The sequence below is a fragment of the Bos indicus genome, chromosome 1, assembly GCF_029378745.1.
Source record: "Bos indicus isolate NIAB-ARS_2022 breed Sahiwal x Tharparkar chromosome 1, NIAB-ARS_B.indTharparkar_mat_pri_1.0, whole genome shotgun sequence".
NCBI lineage: Eukaryota > Metazoa > Chordata > Mammalia > Artiodactyla > Bovidae > Bos > Bos indicus.
Window position 1 is genome coordinate 116,320,138 of NC_091760.1, and position 18,305 is coordinate 116,338,442.

Sequence of the window (18,305 nt, forward strand, 5' to 3'; positions counted from 1 at the left end):
ATCATTTTATGGCCCAGGATAAACCATTTGGCGCCAAGACTATCCCAAAATGCATCTTATGGGTGAGGGGCCTGGTGCCATTCTGAATTTTAAGACATTCCTTTCTTTCATTAACAGACTGCTAGTGACTATATAACATCCAGCTGAAGACTAGCAGGCGGGTACTCTTTCTGCCCCCTTCTGATGCCTATGTCAGAAGCTTTCTCTATCTCCTTTATACTTTAATAAAACTTTATTACACAAAAGCTCTGAGCGATCAAGCCTCGTCTCTGGCCCCGGATTGAATTCTTCTCCTCTGGGGGCCAAGAATCCCGGTGTATTCACGTGATTCAACAACAACCTTTCAGAACCTAGATTGATGAATCAAAAAATGAAGATTTGGGAGAGTGACATTGAAACATGTAGAATATCATGTAAGAAACGAGTTGCCAGTCCAGGTTCGATGCGCGATACTGGATGCTTGGGGCTGGTGCACTGGGACAACCCAGAGGGATGGTGTGGGGAGGGAGGAGGGAGGAGGGCTCAGGATGGGGAACACATGTATGCCTGTGGTGGATTCATTTTGATATTTGGCAAAACTAATACAATTATGTAAAGTTTAAAAATAAAATAAAATTTAAAAATAAATAAATAAATAAATCTAATGGTTCTGTAAAAAAAAAAAAAAAAAATTGTGTGGGTTGCAAACTAAATATTTTATCTGTGATCTCTACAAAGGAAACCATAGTCACAAAATGAGATTGCTTGATATCCTTCATAACAGGGTAAATGTTTCTATATTCTTGCATTAATATTTGGAGGCTGCAAAATGGTGGTCTGTTTTCATTCAGAGTGATTCCATCACCTCAGAAAGGGAATAACATTTTTCACAAATTTGAAAATAATATTTTGAGATTTACACGTAAAGTTGATCCCAAGCTTCTTTTTATGTATCTTGAGAAATATTGCTATAAATAATGATGCTCTGTCTCTTTGATTTGATTATTTGATGCCATAAATAATATGATACCAGTATTTCTAAAATATATCTCTTTCAGTTCAGTTCAGTCGCTCAGTTGTGTCTGATTCTTTGCGACCCCACGATCAGCAGCACGCCAGGCCTCCCTGTCCATCACCAACTCCTGGAGATTACCCAAACTCATGTCCTTTGAGTCGGTGATGCCATCTAATCATCTCATCCTCTGTTGTCCTCTTCTCCTCCTGCCTCCAATCTTTCCTAACATCAGGGTCTTTTCAAATGAGTCAGCTCTTCGCATCAGGTGGCCAAAATATTGGAGTTTTGGCTTCAACATCAGTCCTTCTAATGAACACCCAGGACTGATTTCTTTTAGGATGGACTGGTAGGATCTCCTTGCAGTCCAAGGGACTCTCAGAAGTCTTCTTCAACACCACAGTTCAAAAGCATCAATTCTTCTGTGCTCAGCTTTCTCCATAGTCCAACTCTCACAGCCATACATGACTACTAGAAAAGTCATAGTCTTGACTAGATGGAGCTTTGTGGACAAAGTAATGTCTCTGCTTTTTAATATGCTGCCTAAGTTGGTCATAACTTTCCTTCCAAAGAGTAAGCGTCTTTTAATTTCATGGCTGCAGTCACCATCTGTAGTGATTTTGGAGCCTCCCAAAATAAAGTCAGCCACTGTTTCCATTGTTTCCCCATCTATTTGCCATGAAGTGATGGGACCAGATGTCATGATCTTAGTTTTCTGAATGTTAAGCTTTAAGCCAACTTTTTCACTCTCCTCTTTCACTTTCATCAAGAAGCTTTTTAGTTCCTCTTCACTTTCTGCCATAAGGGTGGTGTCATCTACATATCTGAGGTTATTGATATTTCTCCTGGCAATCTTGATTCTGGCTTGTGTTTCATCCAGCCCAGCATTTCTCGTGATGTACTCTGCACAGAAGTTAAATAAACAGGGTGACAATATACAGCCTTGACTGGACTCCTTTTCCTATTTGGAACCAGTCTGTTGTTCCATGTCCAGTTCTAACTGTTGCTTCCTGACCTGTATACAGGTTTCTCAGGAGGCAGGTCTGGTGTCCTGATATTCCCATCTCTTTCAGAATTTTCCACTGTTTATTGTGATCCACACAGTTAAAGGTTTTGGCATAGTCAATAAAGCAGAAGTGGATATTTTTCTGGAACTCTTTTGCCTTTTCGATGATCCAGCAGATGTTGTCAATCTGATCTCTGGTTCCTCTGCCTTTTCTAAAACCAACTTGAACATCTGGAAGTTCACGGTTCACGTATTGCTGAAGCCTGGCTTGGAGAATTTTGAGCATTACTTTACTAACCTGTGAGATGAGTGCAATTGTGCAGTAGTTTGAGGATTCTTTGGCATTGCCTTTCTTTGGGATTGGAATGAAAACTGACCTTTTTCAGTCCTGTGGCCACTGCTGAGTTTTCCAAATTTGCTGGCATACTGAATGCAGCACTTTCACAGCATCATCTTTTTTGACATATACAATATTGAAATAAGATTTAAAGATAAAATCATGTTTCCCTGTAGGGGTGGTGTTGAAGTCAATTTAAGTTCACAGATAAGACAGAATCCAATGAAATTCTCTGGAGGAAGAAGACAAAGCTGAAAAGATGAATATTTAAGAAAGAAGAGGCTGGGATAAGAGTGACAGACATTGCAGAGCAGTGAAAGAAAGAAAGCAAGACAGAGTATGTCAAATTGATGATTTAACTGTTCACTAAATTTTATTTTGTCTAAGCCTCCATAAAATAACCCTTTTGGTGAAAGTCCTACTTGGACAACTCTTGAATGTTTCTGTGTAAACTGAACTGGAAGCTGAACAGCTTTGCATACATGTATGGTTTCTCTTGGGGCTTTCCTGATGGCTTAGTGGCAAAGAATCCATCTGCAAAGCAGGAGATGAGGGTTCAGTCCCTGGGTCAGGAAGATTCCCCAAAGAAAGTGGCTACCCACTCCAGAGTTCTTCCCTGGGAAATCCCATGGACAGAGGAGCCTGGTGAGCCACAGTCCATGGGGTCACAAAGAGTCAGTCATGACTGACTCTACAACAACAAATGGTTTCTCTACTACCAGAAAGACACTCCTGCCCATATCATCTGAAAATGCATATTTAGACAGAAGTGGATCTTCATGGGGTTTGCCTGCAATCATGTACCTTCCAGGGCTTTCCAGCTGGCACTAGTGGTAAAGAATCTACCTGCCAATGCAGAAGACATAAGAGATGTGTGTTCAATCCCTGGGAATACCATGGATAGACGATCCTGGCAGGCTGCAGTCCATAGGGTCACACAGAGTCAGATACAACTGCAGTGATTTAGCACACACATCTACCTTCCAGGCATATGCCTTTATGCTTCAGCTCCCCCTTCTGTTGCCCTTCCTCTCCCCACATGGCAGCCCTCAGGAGGATTAGCACCTCCTCCAAATCATACCCCAACCTACTATGACAGAATTAATGCCTGTACTTTTAGCAATTTAGGCACATGTCTGTTTTGTCCTGAACTTATGTCTGTCTGTTTACATGTCTGCTTTCCTTCTAAGACCATGAGCTAATTGAAGGCAAGAAATATTTGCTGTTCATAGTTTATCTAATGGCAAAATTTCTGGCAAACACTGGAAATATTTGTTGAATAAGTATATTTTTTTATACAAGTGGAAAACTGCCACATACTTCTACCTGCATAGATTATACATAATATGATTTTTATTTTAAATGTATTCAAGGCACATCTCAGTTTAAGTCTTATCAGTCTTCTAGTGTAGACAAAGCTTAATGAGAAAATGTCACACAGGAACTGAGTGTTGGCATGACTGATGTCATGAGCTTTACTTTCCTGTTACATGTATTAAATATGTGTGTATTTATCTCTCCATATAACAAATTTATATATGTTTGCCAAGACTTTCTCCAGGTTCATCAATTTGGGAGCGCAAATAAAAATGCTTTTACTTGATTGTGCTTCCTCTACTCAGCACGCATAAAATCCTGTCCAGGTATATATTTTTGTAAAGCCACTAAAATGTGTATCATTTATGCTCATAAATATGCTCATGTTTCCTTCTCTACTGATGCAGATTTTTTTTCATGGCATCCTGCTTGGACTGCTGAAAACCAGAGATCTGACTATCTACTTTTCTCTTGATACTTCCACTTGGTACTTGGTACTTCCACTTAGACCTAGGATCTGAGAACCACCTATCACCAATGGATATTATATCACTTAAGTTTCAAAACAGCATGATATTCCTAGGTGAAGTGTGTGAAGATCTTTCCTTTTAAAGAGCTTATAGTCTGGATGCAAGTCCTTGTCAGGCAATGCTGGTTTGCTGAAATCCAGAAAGAAACCTGTTTGTCTATTCAGCATGGGAAAGAAAAGACGAGTTCAAGATGAACTCAGCAGCTGGAAAGTAAGTGGGTAAAGATCCTACGGAAGAGAGAGCTTACATATGTTGTACATAAACTCAGTTTAAGTCTCTAGCTAACCTCTGAAATTTGGGTGTGCTGGGTAGATTCTAAACAACTGAGTTTCTAAGCTGGCTAAAATAAATGAACTGAGATTTCAGAGATTTGAATTTGAATTTCAGCCATGAAATAAAATATCAGTACTTTTTAGGAACATAACAGAATCTAGAGTCTCCATAACATATTCATAATGCTGAGATAGCAGTCTAAATTTATTAGGTGGGAATAAATAAGAAATTGTCAGCCATGCTTAAAGAACTTAAAGAGAAAAAGCTATCAGTGGAGACCAACTTCAAAATAACCCAGATTTGGAACTAGTAGGCACAAATATTAAGCATCCATTAAAACAATGCTCAAAAGTATAGAGGAAAATATAAGGATCAAGGCAATGGCAGCTGGCACATGTATTTGTGTATAGACATTCTTTCCTTCCTATAAAGTAATGTTCATTATAAAAGCAGTGAGGACAGAGAATAGCTTGACATACACACTCAAAAGGAGTATTGAATTCAAATTTGTCCTATAAGACATTCATTCATAATGAAGAATCATTTAAAATGTACCTTGTTTGGTGCTGTGAAGACAATAAAATATTTTTTAAAATTAGATAGTTTTTCCATTAACAGACTTAAGAATTGACTTTAAAATGCATTTTATGAAAACAATAGTCAAAAGTAGTCTGAAGCCCCAGAGGTAGGCAGATTTATTTTCAGATTTGGGGAGAAGTCCTAAAAGTAAGGCTTTAAGATGGAGAGACAGATGATATAGACCTTAAAAGAGGCTTAGATTTTTTTTTAATATGTAGGCTTAATAAAACAAGGGTGAGCATCCAGGAGTCCTCAGTAGATAAAGTTCTAAATATAATGAAATGTAGTAGCTATCTTGGTTGAAAGGTATAATTTGTGACAACAGGGGTGAGAGAGAATGCACAGGGAATAGGTGGGTCCAGACTGCAAAATGCTGGACCAAATACTTTAGTCATGACTCTGGAAGGTACTAAAAAGCCAAGAAAAGACAAATTATAAAACCCAACATTTTTTCCCTCACAAAACACAAATGCAGAAATGATATCCATTATTTATTGTTTGAGATTCCATTCATTACTTATTGCTTGCAATTGTAATCGCCTTGTACAAAATGCAAATGGAATAGTTCTTGTAACTTCCATGCAGATCACTTTAATCAGTTAAGGATTATTACATGGCAAATTTGAACAAAAAATAAGAAGTATGTTATAAAATTAACATTTTGCTTATAAAATATGTGTAAGAGTTCATAGTTTCACAAAATATTTTGCTATACTATTAGAAAAGCTTACCCCTACCACTTCTTAGGATAGGTGTGGCACAAATTTAATGTCATGTTTATAAATGAAAATCAATGCGTCAAATGCAAATTACAGTTAAATTATATGTTTGCAGATAAGCGAATCTTTCTTTCCTAAGACCCTTTCTTGTGGCCTTTTCTAATGAAAAAAATTCAGAAGATCAACTTTTATCAGGCAGTTATAAAATGACATTGACACTTTAAAATTATTGAAAAACATGAAAAAAAAATTAAAAGCCTAAGGTTAGGTAGGAAACAAATCCTTTGTGAGTAATGTTTTTTTACAGTATTTCAATGGGAACATTTTGGGGTTTTGGAATGTCAGGATATAATGTTACCAGGAAACCTCAAAACAGGGGAGACATGGAATTTTATGTCTTTGCTCCTATAATGCTTATTTTTATCCTTTGCATTACAGCTAATGACCTTAAGGAAAAGAGCATAGGCATGTGGCCATGCACACATTTTACTGCATGTAATATGTAAATTATTATGTGATACTTTTTAACTCTAGATAGCTAATGCAGCACTCATTTTCCCTCTCCAAATTTGATTTGTGGCATGGGATAGTGTTTACATAACCCTCCTGGAATGATCTAGATTGATAGGTACATAAATGTTCTGTACATTTTGCAAATTCATATAGCGTGTTTTGTTTAAAACATTTTCTCCAATGGTCTTAGGTATGGTCTTAGGTCATAGGCTTATTCTATGAAAATAAGTCTCATTGCAGATATGAGTCACTCTCTTAAGATAAAATTGTCCTTGTAAATTATCCCATTGCTTAAAAAAAAAATGTGTGTGTGTATTGGGGGCAAGGGGCAGGGGTAGAAAAATTGATTTTTCCCTCCGAAAAAGGAAAATAATTAACTCAATAAGTTTTGACATTACCATTTCACTTCCTCTTATTTTCTGGTTTTATGATATTAATATATTTCAAAGTTTACTATTTAATCAAGAGCAGGAAGGCTAAAGAACTTAATATACTTCCATGCGCTGAAAATCACATTGTGATTATAAAATACCAGATGGTATACTGATTATAAAAACAGTGCACTGACTTTGTTTTGTTTTGTCTTCCTTTGAGTTTCCTAGTAGGTGCTTTGTGTTCTGTGACTTTGGAATTTTTACAGTTATCCTTGGTATCTGACTCCATTATTTTTATAAAGCCACTTACACCTAAGTCCCCTGAGAGCTGAGCTCAAATATGTCTCTATTAAATCATCTGTTTAGGTTCTCTTTAATATGATTCTTTGCACTAAAAACCATATAACATCAGAAAAGGACTTATAATTACAACTGGACCCCAATTCTTAATCAATATAAGGAAATATAGGCATATTTGAACCAGTTATATTTTCTATGCTCTTTGTTGTTACTATTATCTCTAAATTTGCTCAAGAGTACAACTTCTAGCAACAATATTTAACAGCACGTGACTAATCTTCTCTTATTTGGTCTTCATAAAAAATTATGGGATTGTATGAGTAACCTTGTATGAATAACAGTGTATGGGCTTCCCCAGTAGCTCAGCAGTAAAGAATCAGACTGCAATGTGGGAGACATGGGTTAGATCCCTGGGTCAGGAAGATCCCCTGGAGAAGGGAATGGCAAGCCACTCCAGCATTCTTGCCTGGAGAACTCCATGGACAGAGAAGCCTGGCGGGCTCTAGTCCATGGAGTCACAAAGAGTTGGACATGACTGAGCAACTAACACACACACACACACACACACACATATACACACACACGAATAATATACAGAATATTGCCAACACAATTTTTTTTTTACAATCTGACTAGTGATTAAACACTGGAGAAGGAAATGGCAGCCCACTCCAGTGTTCTTGCCTGGAGAATCCCAGGGACGGGGGAGCCTGGTGGGCTGCCGTCTATGGGGTCACACAGAGTCGGACACGACTGAAGCAACTTAGCAGCAGCAGCACCAATGATTAAATACAAACAACTTGCAACTTTATCTTCTGTTCCTTTTATACTGATTGAGAGGGTCTTATATCACGTAGAATTTTGGACTTACGTGCTCAAACATTAGACCGTGCTAGTCCAACTTCTTTCAATGCTTAGGTCAAGAAACCAATAAACACCTTCCATCATCTTCTTTTCACACACCCTGGATCCAGCATGCCTTTAAACCAGAGTCAAGTCTGTAGGCCTCTCTGATTTATGTCTGAGTTAAACTCTAACTGACCTACAGCTGCTTCTGTAAAACAATCTGCTACACAGGCACCTCACTATTCTCAAATGAAAATGTTAGTCCATAAGCTCATCTTCTGAAGAATGTGAGGGCCTTGAAGTGGTGCCTCAGTTTATTCATCAACATCTCCCTGAAGTGATCTCCCAAAAGGAAATAGAAGACAGGGTTGATGACACTGTTCAGAAAGGCCAACGGCCTTGTCAAGATGTACAAGGAGTTGATGATGGCTTCAGTGCATGGGGACTTCTTCCAGGTCTTCAGGCGTGAAGCAATCCGGATATTTCGCATGACATGGTAAGGAGTAAAAAGCACAGAGAAGATCACAACTGCCATGATGACTAAGTGGAGAGGCTTCTCAAGGGGCAAAGCTGTAGTGAGCTGCCTGTTCCTCTGCTTTAGAAAGAGAGCAATCTTGAAATAAAAGAAGCACATCACAAAAAGGGGAATGAGAAAGCCCAGAAAGGTTAGACACATGCTATAAATGAAGCTTTGATTGGGGTCCCCAGAACTTGCATAATCAGTACAGTTGGTGCTATTGTCGTCAGAATGTATAAAAAGAAGTATGGGCAGGAGCTCCAAGGTTACTAAACCCCAAATGGCCAAAGATATTAAAATAGCAAATAGTTTCTTTTGCAGGAGGTGTTCCCGGAAAGGATAGTTCATGAGCAGATATCGATCAATGCTGATAAAAGTGAGGAAAAGAATACTGGTATAGAGGTTGGCATGAAGTACATATCGGTTGCTTATACACAGCACATACCCATATGTCCATTTTCTCTGGGCATAGTTTCTCATCAGCATGGGAAGGGTACACAAAAAAGCCAAGTCACAGATAGAGAGGTTGAAGAGGTAGATGTTACTGCTGTTCCAGTTCTTCAGGCAGAAGAGGTAGCCAAAAACAACAGCAGTATTCCCAAGGATTCCCACAATAAACTCAATGCCATAAAAAACGGGAAGGTAGCGGCTTTCCAGGGCAGTCTGCACGGCCTGCCAGTGTTCACAAGTTGCATTCCATTCCTAAAGAAAGGAGAGAAAACATAAGGATGAATCACTAAAGTAAGACTGGAAAAACTACAAAAAATCATTGCCTTCATTATTAGCATCATGATCAACATCATCATCATCATAAAATAACACTTAAAATTTGAACTGCAGAGAGTTGGTTACATTAGTAAGGAGTGTGTATGTATAATACATAATTATATGCCTACATATCATTAATATATTATTTTTACCTATACTTATTGAGATCCTGGAATGTGAAGTCAAGTGGGCCTTAGAAAGCATCACTACGAACAAAGCTAGTGGAGGTGATGGAATTCCAGTTGAGCTTTTCCAAATCCTGAAAGATGATGCTATGAAAGTGCTGCACTCAATATGCCAGCAAATTTGGAAAACTCAGCAGTGGCCATGGGACTGGAAAAGGTCAGTTTTCATTCCAACCCCAAAGAAAGGCAATGCCAAAGAATGCTCAAACTACCACACAACTGCACTCATCTCACACGCTAGTAAAGTAATGCTCAAAATTCTCCAAGCCAGGCTTCAGCAGTACGTGAACCGTGAACTTCCAGATGTTCAAGCTGGTTTTAGAAAAGGCAGAGGAACCAGAGATCAAATTGCCAACATCCGTTGGATCATGGAAAAAGCAAGAGAGTTCCAGAAAAGCATCTATTTCTGCTTTATTGAGTATGCCAAAGCCTTTGACTGTGTGGATCACAATAAACTGTGGAAAATTCTGAAAGAGATGGGAATACCAGACCACCTGACCTGCCTCTTGAGAAACCTGTATACAGGTCAGGGAGCAACAGTTAGAACTGGACGTGGAACAACAGACTGGTTCCAAATAGGAAAAGGAGTACGTCAAGGCTGTATATTGTCACCCTGTTTATTTAACTTATATGCAGAGTACATCATGAGAAATGCTGGACTGGAAGAAACACAAGCTGGAATCATGATTGCTGGGAGAAATATCAATAACCTCAGATATGCAGATGACACCACCCTTATGGCAGAAAGTGAAGAGGAACTCAAAAGCCTCTTGATGAAAGTGAAAGTGGAGAGTGAAAAAGTTGGCTTAAAGCTCAACATTCAGAAAACAAAGATCATGGCATCGGGTCTCTTCACTTCATGGGAAATAGATGGGGAAACAGTGGAAACAGTGTCAGACTTTATTTTTCTGGGCTCCAAAATCACTACAGATGGTGACTGCAGCCATGAAATTAAAAGATGCTTACTCCTTGGAAGGAAAGTTATGACCAACCTAGATAGCATATTCAAAGGGCAGAGACATTACTTTGCCAACAAAGGTTCGTCTAGTCAAGGCTATAGTTTTTCCTGTGGTCATGTATGGATGTGAGAGTTGGACTGTGAAGAAGGCTGAGTGCCAAAGAATTGATGCTTTTGAGCTGTGGTGTTGGAGAAGACTCTTGAGAGTCCCTTGGACTGCAAGGAGATCCAACCAGTCCATTCTGAAGGAGATCAGCCCTGGGATTTCTTTGGAAGGAATGATGCTAAAGCTGAAACTCCAGTACTTTGGCCACCTCATGCGAAGGGTTGACTCATTGGAAAAGACTCTGATGCTGAGAAGGATTGGGGGCAAGAGAAGAAGGGGATGACAGAGGATGAGATGGCTGGATGGCATCACTGACTCAATGGATGTGAGTTTGAGTGAACTCCGGGAGTTGGTGATGGACAGGGAGACCTGGCGTGCTGCAGTTCATGGGGTCGCAAAGAGTCGAACAGGACTGAGCAACTGATCTGATCTGATTGAGATCCTTTGAACTATATGCTAGACACGGATGACAGTTTTGAGTAAAATAACATTCCCCATCTCAAATGACTTTTCCTCTCTTGGGAAAAATTAAGAAAGAAATGAATGCATGTCACGTAATGATAAAGATTGTCAGACAAAAGGAAAAGCACACGCAAAGGTCCAGAGATGGAAACATGCATAGAGGACTTGACAAACAGCAAAGAGACCAAGAAAAACTGCAGTGAAATAAGTGAGAAGTCAAATTAATTATGTCTTCAGGATTGACTGTGGTCCATAGCAAATCACAGTTCAACAAATTCTCTGAGCTATGTTTAACTGAACCATAGACTAGAAGAGGAAATAGCGATTCTTACAACTTCAGTCTTGCAATTTTAATGGCTTTGATTTTGTTTCCATATTGACAAAGGATTATGCTTATTGTATTATGTTTATAAAATACAACTCCTGTCTTTTAATTTTGCAACAAGAGAACATATTTATTGACATATGCCAAGCACATCACAAATATTATCTCTAATTTTCAGAAAAATCCATTTAACTCAATTCCACTTCTATCCCACTCGACATGAGAAAAACCTGGGTTGAAGAATTAAATTACTAATCACAGGTCACCAAATGTCAGGGCCAGAATTTGCCCTGCAGCCCATGGCACCGCACACAGTGGATCCTTCACTGTAAAATTGAGCAGGCTAATTTGAAGAACCGAGCAGATTGGTTTCACTCTGTATTTGAAGTTATGTGAGTTTACTGTTCTCTCACATTACCAGCAATTTACTACATTTCTCATTGTCATACCTTTCCAATTTTTTCAAACCTCTGTCCTACTCATCATTAGCAGATGGTTTTGCCTGTGAATCCCTGAGAAGAACCTGGTCATTGGGTGTCCACTCTCTGGTTCCTGCCTCTCTTACTATCCTCTCCTTCTTCCTTCCTGTGACAACAGAAAATATCTATTTCTCTTGGCTTACTTCAGATTAAACTCATCACTGAGTTCTTAAGATTCCTACATGTTATTCATCATCTTTTCAGCCTCTCTATTTCAACTTCATCCTTTCCAATGGCTCTTATATACTCTCATCTTGTCTTAAAAGCAAGGCATATATAAGATTAAACAACTCTCCCTGGTTTCACATGTTTCTCTCCTTGTCATACATTGATCAACATTGGAGCTGTCTTCACTAATTAGTTTGACATCCTGACACTGTATTCCTTTTACAATCTACTTTAGTTTGGCTTCTGATCCATCACTCCACCAAAATGGCCTCTGCATTACTCCATCTAATGCTTATTTTTTCAGTCATCTTATCTGACGCCTCTTCATACAGATATATTTCTCCATTTTTCATAGAAAAACTCCCTTCTTTTGCCTTCTGTGACATGAAAATCTCCTAATTTTCCTTTCTTTCCCTCCCTGGTTGTGTTTTGAAGACTCTCTTGTGGTCTAAGCCTTCAAGGCCTAAGCATTAAATGTTGACTTCCTCGAGGATCAATACTGAATCCCTTCTTTATCTAAACTCCTTTCTTTATCATATCCCTTCTTTTCACGCCCATGGTGTCGATGGCATTGTCAATACCATAGACATGAGTTTGAGCAAACTCTGGGAGATAGTGAAGACACGAAAGCCTGGTGTGCTGCAGTCCATGGGGTCACAAACCATTGTTAGCATCTGAACAACAACAATCTAGATGCCTGGATGATCCAATCCACTTTCTGTCTTTAATGACCATTCATATATCCACCTATCAATGTACATCCCAGCCCAGCCCTGTCTTATAAGTGCTAGTGGTTTATAGTTATTACCATAGATTGATCTCTCAGAGGTACCTGTCTCTAGAAATCCTAAATAAGTTCTCCAACTTCCTTCTCAATCTTGCTGTACCTCCACTTAACTCAGTAAATGGCCACACCATTTACTGAAATGTTCACCTTAGACATCTGAGCAATGTCCTTGAAGTCATCTGTAACTCACCTCCAATAATGAATAAACAACCATGTGTTGTTGACTTCAATGTCTGGATATTTCTCTAATTCATCACTATTGCTTCATATCTTTCATCACCATTCTAATTCAGGCCACCAGCATCTGGGACTATTTGATATTCTCCTATTGTCTTCTCACATCTTCCCTGGCCCCCTTTCAGTCTACTTTCAACATGATAGCCAAACAATATTTAAAACCTGCAATCAAAATTCTGATCATATTTCTCTCTGCAACCAAAAGGCTTGAATTATTTTCACAGTCTGAGGAATAAGTCCATAATTTTTAGTGAGACTCCAATGCCTGCATGGTCTGGCTCCTGGACTCCACTTCAACCTCATCTAGTATTATTCTCCTCCTTTCTCATCTTTCTTCCTGTTGTTTGCATGCACAGAGAATTTTCCTAATGTTCAGTTTGTTGGATTTTTCACTGACCTTTTATATGATCTTTACTCCATCACATCTCTGTCTTACATCTCCGCTTCTTTCAGACTTCAGCTTAAGTGCAGTTCTCCAAGATAGATTCTGACTCCCCAGTCTAATTAGCCCCTGCCCACTGTATACTTAGTTTTTTCTTAGCATTTCTCACAACTTTATCTTACATACAGTTTTTCTTCTATACCTGGTACTGGTCTATAAATAATCGCTTAGTGGAAAGAGGAACATAAACACTTGACTTTTTACAAAGCATTTTTATAAATATTTCCTCTGAGGTCTAATAAGTGGTAATCCACCAAATTAAGCTCCTTGTTCTATTTCCACATAAAAGATGATGTTATATATATAGTATGAAAGTGAAAACATTAGTCACCAAGTTGTGTCTGACTCTTTTGCCATCCCATGGACTGTAGCCTTCCAGTCCCTCTGTCCATGGAATTATCCAGGCCAGAATACTGGAGTGGGTTGCCATTCCCTTCTCCAAGGGATCTTTCTGACCCAGGGACCAAACCCAGGTTTCCCACATTGCAGGCACAGTCTTTCCCATCTGAGTCACCAGGGAAGCCCTATATATAGTATGACTAATATTCAAAATTAGCAATAGTAGTAGTGATATCTATGATTTAGACATATAGTTGTAGAAGGTAAAATTTAATATATATCTTCTAGGATCAATTTTAAAAATTTAAATTAGCTAAAAAACTGAAATTTGCATATGAAGTTAATAAACCTCAGAAAGTTCAGGACAGATACTACAATATTCCTATTGATGAGATTCCAGATAATTTTTATTCTGTCCTTTCTGCTTTTGGTTTATTTGGACTGTCTATTTTTACTTCCAAATCAGCATGTGTGATATTAAACATTTCTAGAAATGCAGTAGAAGTTCAATGGTATTTACAAAATACAGGCTTTATTTTTCAGCTCACTGGTAATTTTTCAACAGTATTTTTTACTCTATTCCCAGTGACTTCCCATTCCGTGATTCTGGAAGTTCTCTCTTCCTTGCTTTCTGTGACATGGCGATCTCCTTGTTGTCCTTTTTCCTCTCTTTGTAGACACTTTAACAGTCTAATATTTCTTTGCCCATGTTGTAAATATTAGTTTTTCAAGGTTCATTTCTAGGCAACTTTCAAAATGTTGGTGCATGCACCCAAATGAATATTAAACCAGTAGGAAGTTTCATCACGACAAGAAGCTTACTCGTTTCAGTTTTGAATTTCCTGTTTTTCTAATTACAATTCTTTCTGCCTAGTCAGTGCTTAAATGTACTGACTTATGGGAACAGCTTATGTGTAGCATAAACATTTGGCTGCCATGAAAGTAAGGGTAAGGTTGCCTAACATTTTCAGACCACTATAACCTCAACTGGACCCACTATTTTTAGATTTCAATTTGTATGAGTATGTCTTTAGTGTGGTAATCACAGTACAAATGGAAGTAACGTAGTCCTTTAAGCAAAATTCTTGTTGAAGATGAACTTCCCTCATGAAAAATGAATATTCTTTTTGCTTTTTAGTGGTTAAATTCTTAAATTTCAGAAATAGAAATCATGATAAATATGTTATAGCTGATTTGGATGAATTATTTTTAACAGGTTTTTTTTTTATTAGATGTTGGCAATTAAAGTGAAACCTTCAACTATATTTATAAAAATATATCTAGACTTGTTAGAGGTATTAAACTATAAATAATATTCAAATTACATAAGTAGATCACTAGTTCTAATTTTTAATTTGGGAACAAAGTGTTACTTTAATTGTATTCAGCTTTTTAAAAATGTACATTTTTGACACAAATTTAAAACTGTTTGATAGTCTATTAGCTTTTAAAGTGTTTTTCTTATAACATCAAAGTAAGATAAAGAACATTTATGAAATTTTAATTCTTAACTACTTCAAGACTATTTAGCAATATAAATATTTATAAACAAATTGCTTTTTCACTAATTTGAATGAAAATATTTACACTGAAAAGATATAATCATTCAATATGAATTACTTCATCTTTTATATATTTTTGTATATTCCAGAAATTATACCAGAAATCAAAGGATTAAAGGCTGATAGAATGGTTTCAAATTGTGTGTTTATGAAGCTCTTTAAAAATACTTAACCAACTATTGAAAGTTCTGGAAGTTATAATAGCAACAGTTTCTACAATTTTCTCCTTTCCCTTGGTGAACTATAAATATTCTTAAAGGATATAATTTTTACAAACAAATGCTAAATCTCATTTTTAGAATGCCTTAAAATTTCTTCTGACACATTATTTTCTGAGCATGCAATTATTATACATTATAGATTGTTTCATCTGATTTAGAAACTTTAGTTTTCTAAATTTTCTATAAGTATTTATATTTATCTAAATAAGTCTAATTATTCTTTTTGTTGAAATATGTTACCAAGAATTAGCAAATAAAATAAATAAACCCCTTTTAATAAATTAGATTTACATTTGGCAATTGAAACAAGACATATAGTTTGGCAAAAAAAAAATGTAGAGGAAACAGCTATGACTTTCTTTTGGCTTCTTTTGCTGTTCTTTGTGTACTTACAAATGACAGTTCAGACAGTTCATTTAAACACTGCTTAAAATCTTAATTGCTCACAGACCACTTTTAAAAGAAACCCCCAACTAATGGGAGGTCTAGATTACTTTATACACCTGGACAACATGAATTGCATTAGAGCTTACCATTTTGCCAGGAGGCTTGATCCCTCAACAGAAATTTTTTGCCAGCAACTTGATTCAGCTTCTGATCCAGTGCTGTGCTGCTGACCATAGTTAGTGCAGTCTCATTTGCATATCACGTGGCCAAGATTAATAATTCAAAAGTTCAGGAAAAATGTCAAACCCCCAAGTCAGCTGTTCATGTAAGGAACTTCCTGAAAAGTTGAGACATAAACTAATTATTCATTTTATGGAAAACACATTTCACAAATAGATGTTCAAAAGGTTACTGTTGAAATTATTCCTTTCACTAGCAAAACAGCAGAGAAGCACTCATTATTTCCATGTTTATTTGTTTATTTAAATAATAAGAAAATGTAAGCACTGTATGTTCAGTTTACAACTGCTTCTGCTTTTTCTCCAGTTTTCAAATTCACAAATTTTGGTGAATTCTGTATCGGGCATATAAAAACTAAACAACTATTATCAACATGTTTGAGGGAAATATAAAACTGAAAATTTGAAGGCAAATCTGGATATTGCTGTCAGAGTACTAATAAAAGGGATACTAGAGTTTTAGGCATTTTCATTTTATTTTCAGTGGTTAAAAACAAGAGACACTTAAAAAATACATCAGGTGGCCAGGGATTAGGGAGAAAGGTGACAGCTAAGTAAGATAACCTCAGTAGAAGGCAATTTACACATCCCAAGCAATGCTCTGCATAGCACCTGGAAACATATAACCACCATTTCAAACAGGAAACACACCTGGCTTTTCTGAGGATTATATTAGATTTATACTCAAGCAAACACTCAGTCTGCTTTATTTGAAGCCTAGTAATGATGCTGAGAAAGATCCTAAATTGTGCAGGCAGTAGTCATTTAATTTGAATGCCTTGAAAGTTTAATGTTGAATTGGCCGTGACAGGCAAAAGCCCCCAAAGAAACTATTGCATCCAGCCCTCCTAGCCAAGTATTTCACCTTTTCTGATATATAAGAGCCCCAAACTCAGGAACCTAAAAAATAAAATTTATAAATAAATACATACACATAAGTATGGCTTCCCTGGTGGCTTGGATGGTAAAGAATCTGCCTGCAATGCAGGAGACCCAAATTCGATCCTTGGGTCAGAAAGATCCCTGAAGAAGGGAATGGCTACCCACTCAAGTATTCTTGCCCAGAAAATTCCATGGACAGAGGAGCCTGGTGGGCTACAGTCCATGGGGTTGCAAAGAATTGAGCACAACTGAGTGTCTAACACAAACACACATTATATACTTAACAGTATATGCATACATTGAAATACAAATGTACTCATATATGAAATGTATATATATTTATATGAAATACTGTCTTTATAATTTGTTGAATTATTGTGATATGCCAGGTATTGCACTAAGCACCTTTTTGTATTGAATATTTATAAAGATCCTCTGAGGTTTTTTACTGCTTCTAAAATTTTCTCACTTTACAGATTAAAAAACACTGAGGCTTAGAGAGATTAATTAACTTTCTCAAGGTCACAGAGTCAGTAAGGAGAGGGATCTGAGTTTAAACATATATATTTTAATTCTAAACACACCTACTCTGATTCTTAACTGCCTCCAAGATAGAGTGATGATACTTTTGATGGACACCACAGATTGAATCAAAGATCAAAAATTAATGCAACTATTTTCCAGAAATTCAACTCTCTTTTAGTTTGAAAAGAAAGGATAAAAACATCATTTTCTGTCTACAATTTTAAAAGGGCAAAAAGCAAAGCATTTGAATGACCCATACCAGGCCTACTAATTTTAAACAAATTAGCATAGACCACCCCCCCTCACCCCCGAGCCCCCGGTACATGGACACATTTCACAGGTTTCTGCCTTGTTCTGAGGGGATGCAGGGCAATTCCTTCTTTGTGAGATGGTGGGAGTTCCCCAGAGCTTCCTCTTTCTTCTCCCCACATCCTGACCGCCATCTCACTCTGGACTGTTAAGATGAAAAGTGGTCTTCACTTCTCCTTTCTCATAGCACCAGTAATGATTACTGGTAGCCTTGGTTCCCTCTCAAGTTTTACTTCACAAACTGTCGTTCACCTCAGGTCGTTCAACGGAACTTCACCTCAGGGTGTTCTCACTGGAGAAACCAGAGGGCTTCTGAGACAGACTCAATAAAAGGTCTCTACTACTTCCTTTCTCTTATGAGGCTTTACTGGAGGGCTTCCCAGGCGGCCCTAGTGGTAAAGAGCCCACCTGCCAATGCAGGAGATGCAGGAGACCCAGGTTGGATCCCTGGGTAGGGAAGATCCCCGGAGAAGGGAATGGCTACTCTCTCCAATGTTCTTGCCTGGGAAATCTTATGGACAGAGGAGCCTGGTGGGCTACAGTCCCTGGGGTCACAAAAGAGCTGGACATGACTAAACAGCAACAACAACAGCAACGTGGGGTAGATCTTAATAGCAAAATA

At 37.7% G+C, this 18,305-nt stretch overlaps 1 protein-coding gene across 1 annotated transcript; it reads right to left on the reverse strand.

The window, feature by feature from the left end:
• Positions 1–5,511: 5,511 nt before the first annotated feature.
• On the reverse strand, positions 5,512–15,990 carry SUCNR1 (succinate receptor 1). The gene is made up of 2 exons (XM_019960685.2): positions 15,875–15,990; positions 5,512–9,004 (listed from the first exon to the last, which is right to left on the reverse strand). Exons 1-2 carry the CDS (start codon positions 15,875–15,877, stop codon positions 8,057–8,059), a joined length of 951 nt encoding a protein of 316 aa, XP_019816244.1. The 5' UTR covers positions 15,878–15,990; the 3' UTR covers positions 5,512–8,056.
• Positions 15,991–18,305: the final 2,315 nt, after the last annotated feature.